This window comes from Haliotis asinina, chromosome 1 (assembly GCF_037392515.1).
Source record: "Haliotis asinina isolate JCU_RB_2024 chromosome 1, JCU_Hal_asi_v2, whole genome shotgun sequence".
Lineage (NCBI taxonomy): Eukaryota > Metazoa > Mollusca > Gastropoda > Lepetellida > Haliotidae > Haliotis > Haliotis asinina.
Genome location: NC_090280.1, coordinates 12,077,209 through 12,103,271, shown reverse-complemented (window position 1 = coordinate 12,103,271; position 26,063 = coordinate 12,077,209). Strand labels below are relative to the sequence as shown.

General features: G+C 39.9%; 1 protein-coding gene across 1 annotated transcript in view; it reads left to right on the top strand.

The window, feature by feature from the left end:
• The window catches only part of LOC137291274 (carcinoembryonic antigen-related cell adhesion molecule 5-like), a 224,105-nt gene that overhangs the window by 192,050 nt on the left and 5,992 nt on the right, over positions 1-26,063 (top strand). The window contains exons 6-7 of the mRNA XM_067822607.1: positions 14,634-14,897; positions 22,669-22,947. Of these exons, the coding sequence (XP_067678708.1) occupies positions 14,634-14,897; positions 22,669-22,947 (543 nt within the window). The remainder of the gene's footprint in view (positions 1-14,633; positions 14,898-22,668; positions 22,948-26,063) is intronic.

Here is a 26,063-nt window from a genome sequence, read left to right as displayed (position 1 = left end):
ACTTACGTACCCTCTCAGGAGGACAATATTTTTACGGTACTTCAACCCCCTTCGAGGATACAGCCACTAACAATCGTAGTTCCTGATTCGACTTACAATCTTAAAATATGTATCTATTTACAAGTCATGTAATAAATCTAATTCTTTTAAAAACGCAATGATTAAATGATTACTAACGTTACTAAAAAGATCCTTCATAGTTCCCGATTTAAAATAGTTATCCCTTGTGATGGAATATTCAACACAGTCAAGCAAAACGTGCTTGACTGTGATTCTTTCATCACAAGGGATACAGAACGGAGGATCTTCACCTTTAAGCAAATATTCATGCGTATATCTTGTATGGCCAATGCGACATCGTCGCATGATGACCTCTTCAAATCTGGACTGACAACCCAAGTAGGTGTAGGGTTGTATTTCATGTAATTTGTTGATACCGACTTGAGTGTCCCATCTTTTCTGCATCAGATCACGAATGTAAGACCTAATGGTAGCTTTATAATCAGTGTGTGGAATGAGAATTGGTGGCACAGATTTGTTGAGTGCAGCTTTAGCAGCAAGGTCAGCGAGTGTGTTCCCAGAAATGCCTACGTGGCTGGGTAACCAACAAAAGACGATGTCGTATTGGCCGGTAGCAAGATCATTATACAATTCAATGATTTCTATTAAAAGTGGATGTTTACAAGAAATATTTTAATAGCCTGAAGGCAAGAAAGAGAGTCAGAAAAGATTATATATTGTTTACGTTTGGGGTGTCTTTGAATATATTTAAGAGCTGTCAATATTGCATTTGCTTCGGCAGTAAAAATGGAGCTGTTATCTGGAATTCTAGAAGATATTGTTCTGGATCCAATGACAGTGGCACAAGCAACTGCGCCTCCGTCCTTGGAACCATCTGTAAATAAGGGTTTGTATATGTACTTTTTAATTGATTATATTCTTGTTTATATTGTAAATCATTAGTTTCTGAGTTTTTAAATGAAGTTAATGTTAGGTCGACTTGGGGCCTAACCAACTGCCAAGGAGGAGAAGAAAGAAGACGGAAAGGAGCTATGTTTTCCAGCTCAATGCCGGCAGAAGAAAGAAAGGGTTTAATTCTGAGCCCTAGAGGTGGAACCAGAGAAGACATCTTGCCGTACAAATCCTCATGAAGGGGATTGAACACACAATTATAGGCAGGGTTAGATTTATTAGAGTATAATTTAGTAATGTATTGTAAAGACAATTTTATACGACGTTGTGTAAGAGATGGTTCATCGGCCTCAACATAAAGACTGTCAATAGGTGAAGTTCGAAAAGATCCAAGACAAAGTCTTAGACCTTGATGGTGGACAGAATCAAGAAGTTTAAGGTTGCTTTTGCAGGTTCCACCATATACGATGGAGCCATAATCAAGTTTTGAACGGACGAGTGATCGATATAAGTGTAAAAGGGTAGTTTGATCCCCTCCCCACTTTGAGTTGGAAACAACTTTCAACAAATCAAGTGCCTTCAGGCATTTAGCTTTAAGGGATTTAATGTGCGGTAAGAAGGTTAAATGAGAATAGAAAATAAGTCCCAAGAACTTGGCCTCCTTAACAACTTTGATGGGAGTGCCATTTAGAGATAGTTCAGGGTCCTTATGTGGCTTATATTTTCTACAAAAGTGTATACAATTAGTTTTAGACTGAGAAAATTTAAAGCCGTTTTCAAGACACCATTTATTTATTTTGTTTAAACACAACTGCAATTGTCTTTCAATAGTATGCATATTTTTACCGCGACAAGAAATATTAAAATCATCCACAAAATGTGATCCATCAATGGAATCGTTTAAAACCTTGGATAAACTGTTTATCTTAATACTAAATAATGTGACAGACAAAATACTGCCTTGTGGAACACCCTGATCCTGATTATAATGGTCATACAGGGTTGAACCCACTCGGACTTGAAACTGTCTGTCTTTTAAAAACTGTGATATAAAATGAGGTAAACGACCTCTCAACCCAAAATCATGTAAATCCTTTAAAATGCCATGCTTCCAGGTGGTATCATACGCTTTCTCGAGATCAAAGAATATCGATACAGCATGTTGTTTATTTACTATAGCATTTTTGACAAAGGATTCTAAACGTACCAAATGATCAATGGTACTTCTATTCTTCCGAAAACCACACTGAATATTTGTAATGAGGTTATTGGTTTCCAGATACCAAATTAATCTGTTATTTACCATTCGTTCCATGGTTTTGCAGACACAGCTGGTTAAAGAGATCGGTCTGTAATTGGAAGGATCAGTATGATCCTTACCAGGTTTGGGTATTGGGATTACAATGGCATTACGCCAGATATCTAAAAGTGTGACCAGACATGGTTCAGGCAAATGTTTCAGCAGCTGATAGTGAATATTGCCATCACCCGCTGCTGTGTCATGAGCTTGTTCAAGAGCAGTATATAGCTCATGTAATGAAAACATTTCATTATAGTCTTCACCGTTATCCGATTCAAAATGAATGCTTGTCTTCTCCTGTTGTTTCTGATATCTCTGAAACTCAGGGACATAATTTGCTGATGAAGAATTTTTGGCAAGAGTTTCGCCAATTTTATTTGCAATTTGACATTTGTCAGTAATTAAATTATCACCATCTTTGAGATGGCGTACGGCAGATTTTGAACCTTTACCTTTAATTCTTTGAACCATGTTCCATACTTTGGACACTGGCATGCGTGAATTAAGTTTGGAGACATATTTTCTCCACGATTGTCGTTTCTTTTGTTTAAAGGTACGACGCGCCTTCGCATTCAGTATTTTGAATTTGTCTAGGTTATGGACAGTTGGATGACGGCGAAAATAGTGTTCTGCCTTTTTCCTCGCTTTTCTGGCCTGTCTACAATCTGCATTGAACCACGGTTTTCGTACATGTGGAGTCGTAGAGGACTGTGGTATACACTCATCAGCTATTTTATTTAGAATGTCAGCAAAAGGGTGAATTGGATCAGTTACATCACTGAAACATTCAGGTCGCAGTTTTGCTTGACACATAGTTTGATATAAAGACCAGTTAGCCTTCGAAAAGTTCCATCTTGTAAACGATGGAGAATCGGATGGAGTAATTTCTGAGAGGATAGTTGGGAAGTAGTCACTTCCACAAAGGTCATTATGAACTGACCAATCAAATTCATTGAGGAGGTTAGAATCAGCAAGAGATAAATCCAGAGAAGAATAAGTGCCACTTGCAGGATGCAGATAGGTGCTTGAATCATCATTAAATATGCACAGGTCATTATTTGAAATGAAATCTTCAATTATTTTGCCTTTAGTGTTAGTGTTAGTACTGCCCCAGAGTGGGTTGTGACCGTTTAGGTCACCCATAATAACACATGGTTTTGGGAGTGATTGAAGGTCAGTATGTTGAAGTGTTGAAGAAGGCGGAATATACAGAGAACATAGTGTAAATGCTACACCCAGAGTCAGTCGCACTGCAGCAGCTTGGAGATTAGTGTTTAGTATAACAGGGCTATGAATAACATCTTGCCGTATAAGAATAGTAGAACCTCCAGTGGCCCTATCACCCGGAGGGGAAAGAGAATGATAGGCGTTAAACTGGCGTAAGTTAAAATTATCTGTCTGTTTCAGATGTGTTTCATTCAGACAGAATGCGGATGGTGTGAGATCCTGGACTAAAAGTTGTAGTTCATTGAAATTAGTTCTTAGACCTCTACAATTCCACTGTACGATATTAGTTAAATGACCTATCTTTTAGGTGGATGGATAGGGGATCTACCCCTTGCTTTTTTTTGAGGGCAACAAGCTATGTGCCCTGGGATGGATGTTTTCTGACACATCCATGTCCTGCAATGAACCATATTTGTTAAATAATTGAAGATGGTTCTCCGAACCCTTTGAAGCTCTGACACCTTTTTTGACTGTTTCTGCCCTAGTCTTGACTGTATTTTTAACTGTTTTCCTTGAACTTGTTTCTGGACGAGTCTTCTGAGTGGACTGAGGCAATGACTGTGATTCATCCTGAACTTGGATCTGACTGTTTATACATGGTTCCGAAGTCTGAGTAGACTGTTCTTCAGGTATAAGAAGGTGAGGGGTGTCAGCTGTTACCCAAGTCAAATCTGTTTGACACTCTATGGAAAAACTAGTGACTGCCGAATTTACTCTTGACAAACTTTCAGACGGTGTCTTAATGACTGATGCATATGAAACATTGGGTACTGTTGATTCAACAATCTTTTTAGCATCATCGAAGCTAATATTTTGAGTAAATTTAGCTTTGTTGATTTCCATTTGTTTTTTCCATACTGTACAGTCTTTGGAAAAGGATGAATGATTACCGGAACAGTTTGTGCATTTTTTTAACGTACTTTCACAATCTTCAGTTATGTGTGAAGTCTCACTACAGTGAGCACATGTTATTGGCTTTGTGCACGTGTTGACACCATGACCATATTTTTGGCATCTGAAACATTGCAAAGGATTTGGAATGTAAACATCAACTGACATAGTAACCAACCTTGACACACTTAGGAGGATTTGGTGAAGAGAAGGAAAAGAGGTACGTATTTGTTGGAATGACATCATTATTTTTCCGGGTGGTGAATCGCTTGACATATGTGACTCCCTGATCCTTCATTTCAGAAACGATGTCAAGTTCTGACATTTTGGCCAACAAACGATCCCTGTCTCTAATGATACCTTTGCTGCTGTTCAGTGTTCTGTGTTCAATAACTGAAACCTGGATTCCAGCAAACGTTTCTGTATTCATCAAGTTAGCGGCTTGTTGTTTCCTGCTGCATTCAATCAGAAAAGATCCTGAACGCAAACGTTTTATATTCTTCACCTCACCTGCAATGCCATATATGCCCTTAGAGATTACAAAAGGGTTTAGTTTAGGTGGTGTCTTGTCTACAGTACTGAGAACCAGGAAACGTGGCCAATTGTCTGTTGAGTTGGATGACCTCTGTTCATTATCATTGTAGAGCTGACGTTTGTTTTGTTTTTTTTGTAGGGGTTTGGTAGTCCATGCTAAGATTATTTTGATTCATCATCCGGGCTCCCCACCCACCACGGAGTATCACAAGGACAATGCTAATTGCAAGTGGGTTTCCTACTTGCAGTACCAAGGATACCCGGATGATATACTCCAGCAGAAAAATTAATAATTAATAATTCTACCAGATTGGCCCATGAGCCACCGCCTTCTGACACTGGCATCTAGGCAAAATCCTGTGCCTACAGGAAACATGAATAAAACGTACAAGGAAAGACCTTGGGTGATAACAGACCCGGGCGTACACAGAGTTGACTCGGGGACGCGGTTACAAAAGTATTTAACCTTATTATTATTAGTAGTAGTAGTATTTAAGCTGACGTTGTTCATACTGGATGACTGCAGCGTTAAGAGAGATAACAAAAAAAGAGAGACATGCTGTTGTATTTAGCCTTCTCTGGCAGATGTTGAAAGACCTGAGAGAGCAAACGCGTTGGGTGGCATTATTTCACTGCAAGGACAGGGATTCGTTCGAGGAATGTTTGGGAGAGAATGATGTCATGAGTAAATAAGAGCGGGAACGGGTGAAGAAACAGCTCGCTGAAACTAAACATGCTAAGCTCATGTTGAAAACCGACCAACCAGTGGATTACCACGTATTGGGGTCCTGTGGACAGCTGACTGCAAGTCCCTTACATAAATGTTAGTAATGACCTGTGGTCAGCCTCGTAATTTTTAGTAAATTTTAGTAATTTTTAGTTATGTTTTAATAACAGTTTAGTAAATGTTAGTAAAATGCCTGGTTTTGAAGTTCTAGTCATGCGTAATCTTACCTTCATCTCTATGTATTTAGCGTATGGTGGATATTATTTTTTAAAAATAAAAACTACTATATTAAAAGTTTAATTTTAAATAAAGCAAAATACGACGTTCTAACATTTCCTATCTTCACAGACACTGAAAACATAGTGCAGAAACGCAACATTTCAAAATCATGCTTTAGAAGCGAAGTTTTCCAAAAATTGGTTTCCTTGCTTGTGCACGAAACCCACGTGCAATTTTGAGTATAAACAGAGAGTGCACACCTCACTGTCATCGCAGGAACCAGAAAACCACAGAAAGAATGCTAAGACTTACAGCGGAGCAGCGTGAAAGAGCTATCGGTACGATCCAGATGGGGGCTTCTCGAGGCCATGTTGCAAGAACCTTCGGCTGCTCAACCACAGCGGTATCCAACCTGATCCAGCGGTACCAACAGACTGGCCAAACAAGGGACCGTCCCATATCAGGGAGACCACGAATCACAACCGCACAGGAAGACCAGTACATCCGTATTCTTCATCTACGTAACAGCTTCCTGACGGCAACGTCAACAGCAGCAACGGCGTTAGGTCGCCGCCTCAGTCGACAGACCGTGGCCAGACGTCTTCGTACCTTTGGAATCAGGAACTACAGTCCCTACAGAGGAACGTTGCTAACCCTTGCACATCGGCAGCAGAGACAACGTTGGGCACGTCAAGTACGACGGTAGCAGGTTCGTGACTGGCGGAGGATACTCTTCTCGGACGAGAGCAGGTTCAATCTGTTCCAGAACGATGGCAGAATGGCTCCTTGCTGCATTCAGGAGACTGAACCTTTCGGCGAAGGAAGTGTTATGATCTGGGGAGGTATAATGGGAGACCAGACCACTAGACTCGTTGTCTTTGATCAGAACCTGACTGGACAACGCTATATTGACCAGGTTTTGAGGCCAGTAGTTTTTCCTTTCCTCCGTCAACAGCAGCAAGGCACTCTACTTCACCATTGCAATGCCACTCCCCATGTTGCTCGAGTTGTTCAGGACTTCTTAAATCGCAATAACGTCAACGTTCTGCCTTGGCCTCCACGTTCTCCTGACATGTCTCCGATCGAGCACCTGTGGGACCACCTGGATCATCATATCAGACACCGTCAAGCACCTCCACAAACCCGTCAACAGCTTATTCAAGCGCTCAGAGAGGAGAGGCAGAGAATCCCTAACAACGTCATCAGCCGGCTGACGTCATCAATGCGCAGGCGTGTGTTTGCATGCATCCAGGCACAGGGAGGACACACCCATTACTGACATTCACTTCAACCAGTCTGAGAGCTTTTGTGTGATTGAAGTCTGTGTCCATTTTACCATGTAAATTTCGATTTTCACCCTCTCTTTAAAGATTATGTCACATAAGCATTAAATTTCGTTGCAACGCCATAAGAGTTTGTAATTTTTGGGTCAATAGATGCTGGTTCACGATACATAAGGTTTCAGTGGCATTGTGCCAATAATGCGCACACGATCAACATTTTTTAGGGTATCAGGTTTTTTTTGGACGTGAGTATATTTTAAAGTAATGTATATAATATGGTCATGGTAGCAATGATAGTTAGTGGGGCTCTCCTGTATGCCCTACCATTTTCCGGGAGTAATTTCCTGTTTTCACAATTGAGAGAGTCAATCGAGACTGATATAGAGGAAGACCGTAAATGACACAATATACCACAGAGAAACTACAAGCCACACAGCTTGAATAAGCTAAAAGGCGTTTGAATAGACTAGATTTTATCAATAATCAACGCCAGTGCGAAAATCATGCCGTCAGAACTTTCACAGACTTTCTCGACTATGGTTTGGCTTCTCTCGACTATGGCTTGGCTTGGCTTGGCTTCAATGTTCACCAGCCGCACCCCTCCTTATCTCGACATTGTGTTTGGCTAGCAGTTGTGTCACGAAGCTATGAAAGAATACTACATATTAACGGGTAAGCAACTTCAAACATTAAATGAACCAACCATGACACAGTATAAAACTCCTTCAGAGGGTCAGAAAGATTGCGACCTGAACTTTTTCATACTTGGTTTAGCGGTGACAGTGTTAATTGTGAAACAATTAACACTAATCACACATATTAGTATATCACAAAATGAGATACGTTTGCAAGTGGGTACTTCGGGGGAAAACGAACATTTGTGGTAAAATGAGCCACAGCCAGGGTTATTGTTGTTATCACCGTAAAGAGAGTATCAACTACACTTGTTCATTGTGTGGTATAGGGGTGAAAGGTCATTATCGCTTATGCAAAGTGCATGGCGCTGATAAAAAGCGGTTTAAGCTTATTTATGAGAAGAAAAAGGACTACATAAAAGAAGTTAAACGCCTGTTTAATATCAAGGTATGATTTGTTATTCCTCACGTACGAATCCTCTACGCGGCCCATTTACAAGGAAGTACAGGTTAGGCTCCCTGTCTTTTATATAAATATTGTACGTTTTCATAGACCAGATAGGCTCTGTATCACGTTTACGGGTGTCTCCCTCGTATCCACCTGGTTGATATAAATATCTAACGAGTGTGCGATCTGGAATCTTTTTTCTTTTTCCCGACGAGATGCTCCAGACAGAGGTACAACAGATTTCATACGGATTGCGTTTATGGGAGATACCCCCACTCGATTGTCCACAGGACCCCTTAGTAGTCTAGCTGTTTCACGATTCATAAAATCAATCACCCACCGACCTGACCTGACATGTAATAGTATGAATAGCATGAGAAACAACTTCCGGAATTACTATGAAATAATGCAAACTCAATCATACATCATCATCAAGTCATAATAATGGAGGGTGCATCAGCACAAACACTGTGTTAATGTGTCAAATCACAGGATTGAACCCTTGCAAGGTCAAACTCCGTCTCATAAGTCTTTGATTCTTGTTCTTCACTTTATGAAGAAAAGTCAAGGGATTGTGATCAGTAAGCACTTCAACTGGCAAAGTAGTGGTACCAAAGTACACTTCAAAATGCTGTAAAGCTAACAGAAGACCTAAGGTCCTTTAGAATATTTTCTTTGATACTTGTCGAACTTCTTGGAAAAATTAAAAACTGGATGTTCAATTCCTGAATCATACTCTAGAATCAGGATAGCACCTGAACCTACATCACTTGCGTCAATTTGTAACTTGAATGCATTCTCAAAATTTGGTGCTTGCAATACTGGAGAATTCATGAGTATGGCTTTTTCAAATGCAGTCTGACAAATGCTATCCAACTAAATTTTTTTCCTTTTTCCCAAAGACGTCTGTAGGTGGTGAGATAAACTATTTATTATAGCCTGCAATATCTAAGAATCTCTTTCTTAGACTTAGGCACTGAAAAATGTACAATTGCTTCCAATTTAGCATGAACTGGCTGTACCTGGCCGTGCCCTACAACATGCCCTAAAAGTTCAGCTTGTACCTTCAAAAATTCACACTTGGCTAGATTCACTGTCAGTTTTGCTTCAGACAGTCTTTTGAAGAAAGCATGAGTTCCTTTCTGATGGTCTTCCCATTCCATGCCATAACTGATGACATCATCCATGTAAGCTTCGACTCTGTCAAGACCAGATGTGACATTGTTGAGGAATCTCTGGAACGTCCCTGGTGCATTCTTCAGACCACACAGCATCACTTTGTATTGATACAGTCCATCTGGTGTAGCGAATGCTGATATTTTCTTTCCACAGTCTGTGAATGGAATCTGCCAGAAGCCGTTCAGTAAGTCAAACTCAGTCATACATCTAGTTTGACCAATGTGATGAATGCAATCATTCAAAAATGATACTTGCAATTTTTTACACATGTGTACACTCAAACATTGTTTCAGGGTTGCACATTGATTCCGAAATGTTTTGGAAGATCATGCTTGACCAAACACAACAAAAATGATTTTGAACCGTTTAATCAATCAGGATTGTTTCTCACATGCAAAGCATGAGCACATCTTATGACTATTAAAGACCCAAATGAATCTCAAAATTGCATCCACTATCTTTCAAGTACTGTGCACGAGCACTGCAACGTCTCACCACTGCAGATTGAAAGCAGGCACTTGGACGATTTCAAGCTGGCGAATCAAAGGATGAGGTGGCAAGGATCTTCAACGTTCATTCCAGCTCAATAACTCTATTGTGGGATCGATTTCACCATACAAATTCGACAAACGACCGTCCAAGATCAGGGAGACCTAGTGTCACCACACCTGCCCAAGATCGGTACATCCAAGTAACCTACCTACTTGACCGCCATCTTACTGCCCAGGATACAGCACAAATCAAATGCATAAGACAGGTGCACAGATTATGTGAAGGGATTGTTATGGTGTGTGTGTATGTAGGGGGGTTGGGGGTAGGTGGGAGGCGTTGTGGGGGCTCTCATACACCTGCAGATCAGAACTTGTGCTTGTCCAAGGCAATCTGATGGCTAATCGATACATCAACCAGATTCTCTGTGTGCACATCCTTCACTTTGTTGACCATCACGGCAGCTCTTCCAACACTACAATGCCAGGCCCCACACAGCACATGCCACCATGGACTACCTGGCCAATAACAACATCAATACCCTCCCCTTGCCCTCCAGATCCCTGGATCTAAACCCAGTCAAACACCTTTGGCATTAGATCGATAGATGGGTACGCTGACATTGTGATCCAACACAGAATCTTCAACAGTTGTTACACATACTACAAGAGGAATGGAGATGGATTCCAGAACAAAACATCCAACGACTGATTCAATCTGTATCCAGGAGGTGTTGGGCAGTGGTAGCAGCTGGAGGTGATCTTGCGAGGTACTGACTTCGACACCACCTGGTGGACAGCAGTAGTGACTGTGATGACTGTTATTCTGATGAAATATAGACAATTCATTTCTCCACAAAACTTCATTCATGTGTCTTTGTTTTGTGCTGATCTACACGTCCTCGAATAACACCACATTTTTATTGATATTTGGGTTTTGTGTTTCTTTTTTTTTTGAAAAGTGTATTTAGCTTGACCAATGCAATCAATAAATCGTCCACTCTTGGAATAGGATACGAATTAGTTCGTGAGAGTGCATTGACAGCTTTCATGTCAGCACAGAATGTGCCAACCACCTCCAACACTCTTCAGCACAAGAACACATGGTGAACTCCCCGGACTGCCACAGGGTTCAATAATGTCATTGTCCAGCATGTATTTTTCCGCAGAATTTCATGTTATGCAGGATTCATGCGATGTGGGTGTTGTTTCACAGGCACTGCATCACCTACATCATTGACCCATTGTTCTTTTAAATGTTTCAGTGGCCCACCCACACAGTGACCAAATACAGGTTCAAAGGCTCTAAACCCTAAACTTTACTGAACTCACTCCCTGACAGCAAACAACAACAAATACACACCCTCATCTCAATCTTTCTCTGTCTCAAAGCAGTAAGTCTTGATCATATTCTTCAAAGTTTGATGAAACCTCTCTAAAGCTCCCGTGATGATAAGCACAAGACTTAACTTGCATAATACTCAACCGGTATATGGCTTTGTTGAAACACTTTTGGCCAACCAACTAAGGTGACAAAACTGAACCAAGCCTTGACAGTCACAGGAGCAACAGTCCTACGAAGCGGAATTGCTTCAGGAAATCTGGTGCAAGCACACATGATAGTGAGCTGATACAGATTACCAGACTTTGTCTTAGGTAGTGGTACTTTCGGTAGCATGACTTGATGATACAATGTCCATTTAGCTGAAGACTCATCAGAAAAGGGCAAAATATCCTTCAAATTCAGAGATTGAAGAGCTCCAGTATCCCTCAAGATAATAACGGGCCATAGGGTAGAATTATTACACACAGGGCAAAAACACCTTCCGAACATGCAGAAATCAAATGACCTGTCTTCTTACAATATGCACAAACAGGGTCAGTACCACTGGTAGACTTAGGCTTAGACTGGAAAGTATGTGACTGCTTGCCACTAGAATTTGAACCTGTTCTAACAACACTGTAACCTGCATGTCCTGGAGTCTTAACTGGGGAAATACCCTTTTGGCCAGAAAACTTTGTAATACCTGGAGACTTAAAAGAACTCTTGTGAGTCAAACAATAATCATCTGCCAACATTGCTGCCATATGTAAGTCATCAACCGTTTGTTCATCCAAATAAGTCTTAAGGTCAGCAAGAACACTCTGCTTGAAAACTTCCATCAACACTAACTGTCTCAAACCAGTCCTAGTTTTTTTCATTTCCAACAGGTCTGAACATTCCTCTTTCACTATTTCCAAAACATCATCTTCAAAAACTCCCTCATCAATATAATGATTTAACACTATTTTCACAATCTGAAATTTCCTCATTGCAGGTTTGGCATCAAGTTTGAGATATGAAAAAAATTTGCAATAAATTTGATTTCCTCCACACAAACTTCTCAAGTTCAAACACCATTTTGCTGGTTCCACAATTAACTTGTTGCAAAATTGCAAAAAAATTGAAACAAATTTCACAAATGTTCTCAAATGTCGGACGAGCCCCCAATTTTGTTATGGTTAATAATTTACCGTGACAAACAATGTAAGAAATTAGTAAAACAGAACAAAGACAAGTCATAAACGTTCAAATAATGTATTATTATGCAACGAGAGCAAGGTATACAAAGTCACAAAGTCACAAGTCAATTTCACAATACAGATTTCAAATACAATACAAATGAGACAAAGTCTAAGGTAATGGGTCACAACATATATATAGTAGCAAACTCTTGGTGTGAGAGAGAACAGCTCTGCAGAATGTTAATAGCGATCAGTCTGACAGCAGTTAATGTAGATAACGCTTGACGCTTGACGGATGCAGATGATATAAACTCCAGAAATGTCCGTGTCGCAACAAGGCGACCAGCCTATTCATATATATTTAGCCATTTCCCGGGCACAAACGAACATCGTCAACACTGTAGAATGCCCCAGAATAAGTCTACCGGAAGTAAACAAACAGGAAGTCAAGGGCTGATAATTCCTGGACAAGCCTGCTGGGGAATCCTAAAAATGCGGATCATCTATTAAAACGAAATGTTACCCATCATAATTTATTACTTAATTAATAACAAAATATACAGGAAATACACACTCGTAACATAAGGAGAAAGCTTTGAAAAGTGAACACTAATCTAAACTTGTACCTTACATAAATTTTACTTCTACCTATGTGAGGAAAAAGGCAAATTTGATGTAGGACAGTTGGATTCTCATTTTCGTTTATATGAAATATTGACTTCTGCCATTATGATGTGAATACTTTAGTGGCACAAAATCGTACATTTATATACTATCTATATGCGTTGATAGAGAAAAATGAAACAATCATAGCAGCTCTGTACACAAATGGCATCAAACATACAATATAAATGGAGAAATTAAGCTCAACAAAAGAAACATACTACAAAGAGAAGAAAAATACATTTGACTCAACTCAAATTTGATGAAATATATTTTTGGATCAATCATAACTTAGAAATGATCGCTATTTGCTGTTCACATGCATTGTTTGTCTTAATCCTAACAAGAGACAAACAAGTAAATATGTAAGGACACTTGTGATCAGTACTTACCCAAGCCTCTTTAGAAATAGAATAACAGTGCTAAAATCAAAATGAAGACAATGGTCCTCTGCATGTATCTTGGCATGAGACAGGAGACTTGTATATTTATTCAAGAGTCTATATCCATGAAGAATGGTCACTGAAGAAACGTTTCGAGCAGCTTTGGCAAATAGTTCGATGATGACGTCCTTATCTATAGACGAGGTATATAAGGTATTTCTCAGTCTGTCACCAGCAATGGATCCACTACCGACAAGAAAATAATGTTGATGGTTGAATCCACTCTGGACGTCTAAGGACCAGAACTTCAGGAAATCAAAACGAAATAGGTTTCAACTGCTACTAAGATATATGGGTAGTAAAAGGTAAATGATATCAGGACACTTCATTTAAGCTTTCTTTAAGATGAGGAGTTCACGAGTGCAAACCATGGCATCTATAAAATAAGTATTAGAGAGTAAAGTTATGGGAAGCCCACATCTCCCTTGACATTGAATATCTGCAATAAACCAGAAAATCCAATCAGTCCTCAGTCCACTCTAGACAACCCATTTTACATTCCTTCACTGACCTGACATGAGAGATGAATAGATTGTAGCACGGCAAATAACTGCTGCTGAAAACAATCCTGACATTGATCTCTAACCTTACACAATTGCTTATACCGATTTTCTAAGATATCCAGGCAATCTTCCGATGAAAACGATTCTAATGCAAATGTTTTAAACGAATACAATGACGTCAAAATGTCGCCATTATACTCTTACAAACAGTAAATTCATCTCCATCTGCGTTGCATCATCGTTGTGTTAGAATGTTTAATCATTTTTGTTTATACTTTGTAGTTTGCGTTAGTGTTGTTGAATTGGAAATATACAGATGAGGCAGAAATGCTTTGTTACTTATTCATGAATTACTTGGCCAGTAGGATGAGAAAGTATGAAATGTGAATTTGTTTCGACCTTAAGGTGACAAACTGATTACAGCATTCGTATCTGTCAGATACAATTTATTTTACAGGTCGTGGTTTCAAAAAGTATCAAATGTGTGCTCATACATTGGTTTAATCTCTCTCACTGTTCTTCCTCTCTGACAGACGGACCCTATGCCGTGACCCTACAACCCTCCACTCTGTCCTACACCAGGAGGGAAGGTCCAGAGAGTGTACCAAGTATCCTGTGCTCCCCCACCTGTGTGTGCATTGGTTTAATCTGTTTCACTGTTCTTCCTTTCTGACAGACGGACCCTATGCTGTGACCCTTCAACCCTCCACTCTGTCCTACACCAAGAGGGAAGGTCAAGAGAGTGTACCAAGTATCCTGTGTTCAGCCACCTGCAAACCTACATGTACATACAAGTGGTTCAAGGATGGGAAACCCAACAGTGATGGAGCTACACTGACTCTCCCAGTGACTGACAGGTCACAGACAGGATCCTACAAGTGTCAGGCTTTCAATACACACGGGACTGTTGACAGCTCCAGTGTCTCAGTGGATGTTGCGTGTGAGCTGATTCTTCACATTTGTCAAACTTAATTTAAATTAACGTTGACAGTTAGGACATGACCTTGTATTCCAAAGCAATACCACTTTACAACTTATTTTCTGCCTTGATTGTAATTTGGATTTCGTCAACGTGTGATATGAGTAAACAGCTGACTAGCACGACTTGTTGAATATTCTTCCCGAGATTGATGACGCTTATGTCAAGTTGGCATGTTCATCTGTCAGTACAACAGATTGTCTATCCCACATTATAGATCACTACTGATCAATTCGTGCGCTGTCTTTAACTAGACAATCCAGTGATAAACATCATGAACATCAATCTACATAATCTACGATCCCGTTTGTCGCCTCTTACGGCAAGCATGTGTTACTGAAGACCAATTCTAACCAGAATCTTCAAAAACTGCCGAGTAGCTTTTGAGAGAGAAAACAGTGTCACACATTACATCAATACCAACGGTCTGCCTCTTCTTGTTCTTGCATGCTGTCTGTAAAATCAGTATTGCATTAGGTAATGGTAGTTGTATTTGAAATACAAATATCAAATTAACATCATTCTTTTTCAATTTGATTTGAAATGGAATTTTTAAAAAAAACATTATTCTTGATTGGTTTTGCATCAAATTCCTTTATGTACAGATTTTTATGTCAACATTTTTTATGAGTATGGAAATCGACACCCATCACAATAAGTACCTATAACTTATATTGTTCTTTTCTGGCGATATTTCGACAACTAAGATCACGTCATTTTAATTTGAAAGAAATCTATTCTTGTCATTATTTGGCAAGGTCTATTCTATACTCGCCATACCTATCAGAATTTGTATGTACACAGATGTTTATTGACGTTATAAAAAGGTATCCTAAGTGGGAAACAAACATCTATATACAGATGCCCCCGAGGTAACACTGAGCCCCACGTGTCAGCCACACAGAGTCTATGTAGGGCAGCCCAATGCACACCTGATCTGTCAAGTGACGGCAGCCAACCCATCTGTCACGTCTTACATCTGGACACACAACGGTTCTTCCATTTCATCAGCAACAAGCAGAGAGTACAACCTGAGTCCTGTCTCCAGGAGCAGTGGAGGAAGCTATACATGTGCTGGGAGGAACTCCGTGGGGACGTCTAGTGTGTCAGCTGTCACAGTGGAGGTGCAGTGTAAGTAACATGACTACACTACTGAAAGACAAGGGTGTGTGTGTGTTGGGGAAGCTATATAGATGTGCTGGGAGGAACTCCGTGGGGACGTCCAGTGTGTCAGCTGTCACAGTGGAGGTGCAGTGTAAGTAATATGACTAGATTACTAAAAGACAAGGATGTGTCGGGGAGCTGAGTGGAGACAGTGGAGTGTCACAGTGGAGATATATGTGTGTGCTCCTGGGTGTGCTGAGATCAGTGTGAAAGTCAGCCTCCACATTACTAACAGAAATTACAGTATTTGTGACAACGGGGTATAGAACAGGAACAGTATGAATTCAGTTGTGAGGTTTATTTAGGTATCAACATGATAATTAAGAGGCGACTAAATTGGGCAACCTGTTTGCCGTGGGTTGCGTCCCGTGGCGGTGGAGGGCGGGAACCTGGTGGTTGAGGGCATTTGGGCTTTTAACTGCTTTCCATTTGCCCAACACACCACTTTGGCCCTTACTTCACCTAGACGGATGGTTGAATTGGCCCGATTCAACCAATTGGCTGGTCATGCCAAGCCCTGTGCATGGATTATATCTATGTCATTGCACAAATTTTATTTGGACTTTTAATTTCGGTCTTGGCAGAATTACCCATCGACTTTTCTGGTTTTAGAATGTATTTGAAGTTCTGAATTTTGCCTAGAGTCTTATGCCCAGAAGGCGGTGGCTCATGGGCCAATCTTGTGGATTAATTCATTGTAATTCTTCTACTGGAGTATATCATCCGAGTATCCTTGGTGCTGCAAGCTGGAGGTCCGCTTGCTTCAGCATTGTCCTTGTGATACTCCGTGGTGGGTGGGGAGCTCGGATGATGAAATCTACATAACTAACCATGGCTTACGAAACCCCCACTAAGAAGAGCAAATGTCCTCTCGAAAATGATCCCGTTGACGACCTCAGACCGTCCAAACAGATTGATTACTGGCCACGTGTCCTTGTCATTGAGACCAAAGATAACACACTTTTGAAGCTGAACCCATTTGCAGTGTCTAAGGGTACCCATGGCATTGCTGGCGAAGTAAAGAACATTAGAAGATTACGTTCACGTGCGCTGTTGATTGAGTGCGCCAAAAAGCAACAGTCAACCAACCTATTGAATATCGACACTTTTGTTGGTACTCCGGTTACTGTCACGGCGCACAAAACACTCAACACCAGTAAGGGAATAGTGCGAGATCGTGATCGATTGCTGGCAGACATGTCTGACCTAGATATCGTTTCGACGAAAGATGAGGGTGTACTATATGCCAAACGCTTCACAACCCCTAAAAACAACACAACCATAAAACCAACACATATCTGTTTTCCTTCTCTTCGCCTACTGTTCCAAAGTCACTTAAGGCAGGATACTGTAATCTCAATGTTGATACATACATTCCGAATCCGCTAAGGTGCTTCAAGTGCCAAAAATTCGGTCATGGTGTAAATATGTGCACATTGTCTGTTGTGTGTGCTCATTGTAGTGAAAAAACACACACAACAAAAGATTTTAACATCCATGTTAAAAAGTGCACAAACTGCGCAGGGGATCACCCATCTTTCTCTAAAGAATGTCCTGTGTGGAAACAACAAATGGCCATTAATAGAATAAAGTTTACACAAAACATCAGTTTTGCAGATACAAAGAAAATGGTCCAGAGCTCAGTACAAACAGAAAGCTATGCTTCCGTTGCCAGACCAAACCCAGAAGCAGCATCCACAATAAAGAAATTATCTGCAAGCTGTCAGACAAACTTGACTTGGGTGAACACGGATTCCCCTCAACCTTTGTCACCTGCCATATCTACTCAAACTGCAGAATCACTTCCTGGTACATCACAGATTCAATATGCAACGTTCCCTGATCATGACATATCTTCTCAGTCATCAACAAGGTCTCAAACCAGTAAAACAAGAACGAAAAAGGCAGATTCTTTGAAAAAGCTAAGCGGCAGAGCCCCAAAAGGTTCAGAGAATAAAATCCAAATTTTCAACAAAATATGGATCACTCGAAGACATGGACGTGTCTGAAAACGTCCGCTCTAGGGCACACAGTTTGTCGCCCACCAAAAAGGTGCGGGGTAGATCCCCAATAAATTCCCCCAAAAGATAGGTTATCAGAATATTATTCATTGGAATTGCAGAGGACTAAGGACTAGTTTTAATGAATTGCAGCTTTTAATCCAGGATTTTACACCGTCAGCAATCTGTCTACAGGAAACATATTTGAAACACACTGATACTCTTGACCTCCGTCATTTCAATGCATATCATTATTTTTCACCTCCAGGTGATAGGGCAAGTGGAGCATCATCAATCTTGGTACGACAAAATGTTACACATAGTTCAATAGCGCTTAAAACAAATCTCCAAGCAGTATCTGTGCGACTTACATTACAAGTTGCGTTTACGCTTTGTTCATTGTATATTCCACCTTCATCTACTGTCCAGTTAACTGATCTACAAGCTCTTTACAATGAACTTCCTAAGCCCTGTATAATCATGGGCGATTTAAATGGCCACAACCCACTCTGGGGAGATACTACAACGAACACCAAAGGTAAATTACTTGAGGATTTTCTTTCAAATAATGATCTCTGTATTTACAATGACGGGTCACATACATATTTACATCCTGGCACAGGAACATATTCAGCTCTTGATTTATCAATTACTGACTCTAATATTTTAAATGAATTTGAATGGTTGGTTCATGATGACCTGTGTGGGAGCGACCACTTCCCTACAATACTAAAACCTGTGAACCCATCTGATGTACCTCCATCATCACGATGGAATTTCAAAAAGGCCAACTGGGCTCTATATGAATCTCTGTACTGGCAAACTTAATCCCGAACGTTTTATTGACGTTCCTGATGCTATTAAATGTTTTTAGATGTACTCATTGACATTGCTGACAAGTGTATACCAAAGTCTTCTGCAGTTCCACACATAAGAAAACCATGGTTCAGCGATGAATGCAAACAGGCTAGGAAGGCAAGGAAAAAAGCAGAACATTATTTCCGTCACCATCCTATGGTGCATAATTTAGATAAATTTAAAATTTTAAATGCTAAAGCACGGCGTACCTTTAAACAGAATAAACGCCAATCTTGGAAAAATTATGTATCTCCTGAAGCACTTACCAGAATCCTGCCTAGAAACTCTTCTAAATATATTTGATGATATTTGGACATCGGGTAAATTTCCTTCTTCATGGCGTGACGCCATAGTAGCACCAATACCTAAACCTGGACGTGATCATATTGATCCATCCAGTTATCGACCTATTTCACTAACTAGCTGTGTTTGCAAGACCATGGAACGCATGATAAATAATCGACTTCTTTGGTACTTGGAAACAAATAACCTTATCACAGATATTCAATGTGGTTTCCGTAAAAACAGAAGTACTGTCGATCATTTAGTGCGTTTGGAATTTATTTGTGAAAAATGCGCTGATTAATAAACAACATGCTGTGTCTATCTTTTTTGATCTTGAGAAGGCATATGACACAACCTGGAAATATGGCATTTTAAGAGATTTACATGATTTTGACTTGCGAGGTCGTTTGCCCGAATTCATAGGCAATTTTTTAAATAACAGACAGTTTCAAGTCCGCGTGAGTTCTACCCTGTCTGATCATTACAATCAGGATCAGGGTGTTCCACAAGGCAGTATTTTGTCTGTCACTCTTTTTAGCATCAAGATCAACAGTTTATCTAAAGTTTTAAGCGATTTAATAGATGGATATTTATTTGTGGATGATTTTAATATTTCTTGCCGCGGTAAGAACATGTATACTATTGAACGGCAACTGCAGCTGTGTTTAAACAAAATTGATAAATGGTGTCTTGAAAACGGCTTTAAATTTTCTAAATCAAAAACCAATTGTATACACTTCTGTCGTAAATACAAACCCCATAAAGAACCAGAACTATTTCTCAGTGGTACCCCAATCAAAGTGGTCAAGGAGGCCAAGTTCTTGGGCCTTATTTTCGACACACATTTGACCTTTTTGCCGCATATTAGATCCCTTAGAGCCAAATGCCTGAAGGCACTCGATTTATTAAAGGTTGTTTCAAATTCAAAGTGGGGAGGGGATCAAGCTACCTTTCTTCACTTATACAGATCAATTGTCCGATCTAAACTTGATTACGGCTCCATCGTATATGGTGGAGCTTGTCAAAGCAACCTAAAACTACTTGATCCTGTGCACCACCAAGGCCAAAGACTTTGTCTTCGTTCATTTAGAACCTCGCCTATCAACAGTCTATACGCTGAAGCTGATGAGCCTCCACTCAACTTACGCCGTGTAAAACTATCTTTACAATACATTACTAAATTAGCTTCTAATGAGTCTAATCCCGCATTTAATTGTGTCTTTAATCCTCTCTATGAGGATTTGTTTAACAAAAAGTCTTCTCTTGTTCCGCCTCTTGGGCTCAGAATTAAGCCATTTCTAGCTGCTTCTGGTATTGAGCTGGAAAATATAGCTCCTGACCGACTACTTTCTTCTCCTCCTTGGCAATTGGTTAGACAAGTTGACCTAACATGTACATTAACTACATTTAAAAAATCAGAAACAAATGACTTACAATATAAACAAGAATATCATCAATTAAAACATAAATATAGCAATTACAAACCCTTATTTACAGATGGATCCAAGGACGGTGGCGCAGTTGCTTGTGCTACTGTCATTGGATCCAGAACAATATCTTCTAGATTACCAGACAATAGTTCTATTTTTACAGCTGAAGCTAACGCCATATTAACAACTCTTAAATATATTCAAAGACACCCTAAACGTAAACAGTATATAATATATTCCGACTCTCTTTCTTGCCTTCAGGCTATTAAAATATTTCTTGTAAACATCCACTTTTAATTGAAATTATTGAATTGTATAATAATCTTGCTACTGGCCAATACAACATCGTCTTCTGTTGGTTACCCAGCCACGTAGGCATTTCTGGGAATAGGATGGCCGATCTTGCTGCCAAGGCAGCACTCAACAAATCTGTGACACCACTTCTTATTCCTTACAGTGATTATAAAGCCACCATTAGATCTTATATACGTGATCTGATGCAAAAGAAGTGGGACACCCAAGTGGGTATAAATACATTACATGCAATAAAACCCTATATTGGTTACACCTACTTGGGTTGTCAGTCCAGATTTGAAGAGGTCATTATGCGGCAATGTCGTATTGGCCACACCAGATATACACATGAATACCTTTTGAAAGGTGAGGATCTTCCGTTCTGCATCCCTTGTGAGGAAAGAATCACAGTCAAGCATATCTTGCTTGACTGTGTTGAGTATTCCATCACAAGGGATCAGTATTTTAATTCACATACTAGGAAGGATCTTTTTGACAGTGTTAGTCCTCATTTAATTATTGCATTTTTAAAGGAATTAGATTTATTAACTGAACTGTAAATAGATAAATATTTTAAAATTGGAAGATTAAATTAGTAACTCAAATCGTTAGTGGCTGTACCCTCAAAGGGTGGTTGAAGAACCGTAAAATAATTGTCCTCCTGAGAGGGTACGTAAGTCCAAAAACTTTTGACGTAAATTTCAGTTTTCCAGCTTTTTAATCGTAGAATAAGTGTGATTTCACTTTATGGCTAGATTTGTCTAAATTGCTAACAGCTGAAGGGATGATGTAAATCCAGCTAGAGTCCATGCAGGAAGCAAATGTACTGTAAGTCCCCATGGTCCTTAGTATGGTGATCTACCTTCAGTTGTTGGCAACCTATAGCTCATTTTTATATTGTACTGTCCTCTATAGATACATTGTTTTAGGTCTATTCACTAGTTTTATATTCTATTCTGTGATATTCTAGTCAGTTTTACTGTCTTTCGTTGACAGGGTTTTACAATGCCCGTGCTAGTAATTCATTTGTATTTTTATAATTAATCGTTCTCGTCACTGCCGATGTGACGTTAAATACTAACTCACTCACTCACTCAACATGATAATTTATTTATCCTTGAATATTTGGCATCTGAAGTGTTTCACATGGTTTTGTTTCCTTCCAGACAAATCTTCAGTGTCTGTTCCCCAGTTCACACCTGTCAGGGAGTCACAGACTCTCAACATATCCTGTTCTGTGGATGCCAGCCCTGCAGCAACCGTGACATGGGCAAAGAAAGATGACAGCAGCTTCAATTCTCAGTCTGGATCTACTCTGACCATCAGTAACATACAGAGATCACAGGCAGGGACGTATGTGTGTACGGCTAACAACACCTTCAGTCCTTGTGTGGGGACAGCTTTACCACAGTCTGAGTCTAGTGAGATGACAGTGGATGTACAGTGTAAGTATCATTGTTAGAATACTGGACATATGTGTGTACAATTATCACCTACCTACCGCAGTCTGAGTCCCTACATTCAAGTGGCCAAACTGTTACATTTGGATTCCTGAGGACGAGAACCAGTGCACATATTCTTATCTTATAGGAGTGCAGAAAAAAGATCAGCATACATGGTCTCTTATCTTACAGTAATTCATATGTTTGTTGGTATGGTAGGATAGGTCCAAAACACATACAATGTTGTTTTCTTTTTCAGATGCGACTACTTTAGGTCTGTTTAGCATAAACTCTCGCGACGATTCAGTGACAGTTACAGTAGGCAACCCAGTTATCTTGAGATGTCAAGTAAATAGTAATCCATGGTCAGTTATCCAATTACTCAATGGATCTGGTCTTTTGACAAAAGTAGACAGCTCCCTGACAGTGACATACAGACTTGAGTCTGCAGACTGTAGACAGAGAGGGAACTATTCCTGTACTGCAACCAACAACATCGGGGCTCCTGTTACCAAGAAGGTGGAACTGCTCGTCAAATGTAAGTATTTGCTAATTTCTTGGGGTCTTTTAAAGGATATTATGAGTGTATTTTTTGACGATCCCACCTTATTCCATAACCGAACATAGTGTGAAATGGAAGAAATGCTCTTTTTTTCATTGTGTTCATAGATCCACGCATTTTGTAGTCCCGTCATCTAGTGGGGCTCTAAGCATCGAATCATTATCATCCAAATCATTATTTTGACTTCGATGTGTCCGAAAAACACTAAGAATCGTGCATTCATTTCGCTATTCCACGGCTAACAGGAGATGAAAGGCGGCGGGCTAATAGAATGTTTCAGTCTAGAACATCCAAGCGTAATGTTGCCCAGCAGTTAAACGTGCACAGGAACACTATATACAACCAAAGTTACCTTCTTGGGGCTGCCGCGGCAATAGTCTCTTGACTGGTATAACCAGTGACTAACTTCACATATTGCAGAACAACGCCACCCAGAATCATCACATGCACAAAACTAACAAGCCATACCCAGTCTGTATTGATAAGAGTCAGGAAAAGAATAGAGTTTAAGATCTTATCTCTAACCTACAAAGCCCTAAATGGAACTGATCCACTCTATCTGCAAACCCTTGTCTCACACTACATCCCAAAGAGGAATCTCTGATCTGACGATCAATCACTTCCATATAAACTCAAAACTTTCGGCCATAGATCCTTCAAACATTCAGCTATTTTCTGTGGAACTTACTCCCTATAGGCATTTTATCTGATCCAACTTTCGCAAGTTTAAAATCTCACCTGAAGACATTCCTTTTTCATCGCATCTTTGTTATGTTTGCACTTAGGGCGTATTATTATATTAACTTAAAGAGACGTTGTCAACAAAACGCCGTCAGTGCAGACCGTTCCCGAAGTGGTCGCACCACGCCACGTATCACTGGATTCGTTGGATTCGAACCAATATTCCTAAGACATTTTGTGACACATGGGCATTAGAGTTGAATATGGGAAAGCATTCCATATTGTGGCACATCCTGAAAAATGTCTGAAAGTTGTTTCATATTATAAATATTTGGGTCTTTTATTTTCCAGCCGCTAAAATTGGTCCATGGCATGCAAAACCCTCGCAGCAAAAGATACGAAGGCATTATTACCCATTTTCAAACTTTGTTTCATTTGATTCTGCCTGTTTACTTTTTGACACTAAAATAGCACCACTGTTGTTATGTGGAGCAGAAATATGTGGAGCAACTTATTTCAAAGTCACTGAAAATGTCCAAGCATCCCATTTTAAAAGATTCTTTACAGCAGGTAGATTTGCTTCTAACAAAACCGTACTTGGCGAAACAAAACGATGCCACTTGCCTATTGAGAGTCATATGATGTTTATTAGATACTGGATCAAACTTATAAGATTATTATCGCTACCCCCTCTAAGCTATCAATTAATGTTATCATTAGATAATTGTGGTGGACAGGTTTCATGGGCTTCAGACGTGAGAAATATGTTATTTTCAAGTGTTTTTTCTTATATTTGGTTTGACGTCGGTAAAATAACAATGAATTTAAAAACATTTAAACAAGGAATATGTATATGTGTGTGTGTGTGTGTGTGTGTGTGTGTGTGTGTGTGTGTGTGTGTGTACATGTATGTGTGTGTGTAGGTGTATATTTTGTAACTTTTAATAATTTGCCGTGACAATAGCTGTGCGAAATACCCTACGAACCAGCAAAATATAACACTGACAAATCTAAAATATTTAATAAATGTATTGAGCAGACAAGAGCAAAATGCAAAGATTCACAATAGAGGTCTCTAGTACAATGCAACTGAGTCAAACCTATGGGACACAAATATAATATCAACTCACCAAAGTCTGAGTGAGACTCTGTCATACTAAATGCTAAGCGGCAAGCGGTCTCCCTTTGATGTAGGTCGATGTAAATAATCAGACGAAGAGGCAGACAGGTGTGGATTGACCGAATGATGACACAACTCCAGTGTCAGTCCGTTTGCGTGTCGTCAACACAACAATTATATATATATTATATAAAAGCCGCCGTCCATTCGTTGGAATCAACCTGACTGAGCAACACATGCCCTTGAGACTGCAGTGGACACGGAACCATGGAGGAAGAACCGTAGAAACACGATGATGATGAGATGAGAGCAGACACACACACAAGACCATAATGATGGTTGAATTTGAGTTTGGAGACGCGTTGGGGAACGTCACAGTGCCTGCATCATCAAACAGAATGATCCTTATGGAGGGGACTCTGTTATGGTGTGGGGCGGATTTACCTTCAACCACAAAACAGATCTTGTGCGTGTTGATGGCAGGATAACTGGCACTACTAAAATGACTTTGTTGCCAGGTTTCTGGAAACCATCCGTAATGTGGGTAATAGCGGAATCCAGTTGGTTTCCATTCCCTGAAACTCACTAACTGAGTTTCCAACTAGATTCCATTTTGGATTGTGTGATTTGGGTATTTCTGTAAATGGAAACCAAACTGAAACTAAGTTCAGGGGTTTCTTGTTGGTTTCCATATCTGGAATGTGCAATTCTCAGGTCTCACTAAATGGAAACCAACCTAAAAGCAGAAAATGTAGTTTCATGTTGGTTTCCATTGCGCTCTTTTGAACTAAGTAACATAAAATGTACAATTATTTGCCATCCTGACATCCAGGTCATGTGTATACTGTTGGTTTCCAGTTGGATCACTTGAGGCCATGGATGTGTCCGACCACATCCAAGGTCGGACTCATAGCTTGTCACCCACAAGGAAAGTGAGGGGTAGATCTCCTGTACATCCACCAAGGAAATAATGTCTTCTGCTATAATTCAGTGGAATTGTAGAGGACTCCGGAATAATTTAAATGATCTACACTTTCTTAAACCAAGATTTTAAGCCGTCGGCGTTCTGCATCCAAGAAACTTATCTGAAACAGACAGATAATTTTGAGCTCCGTCCCTTCAATGCATACCACTCTTTCTCTCCTCCGGTGATAGAGCTTTTGGTGGTTCATCGATCCTGGTGAGGAACAATATTATCCATAGCACAGTTCCACTAAAACAAATCTTCAAGTTGTTGCAGTCCGACTTACATTACAAGTTGCTTTTACTTTATGCTCTTTATATATTCCGC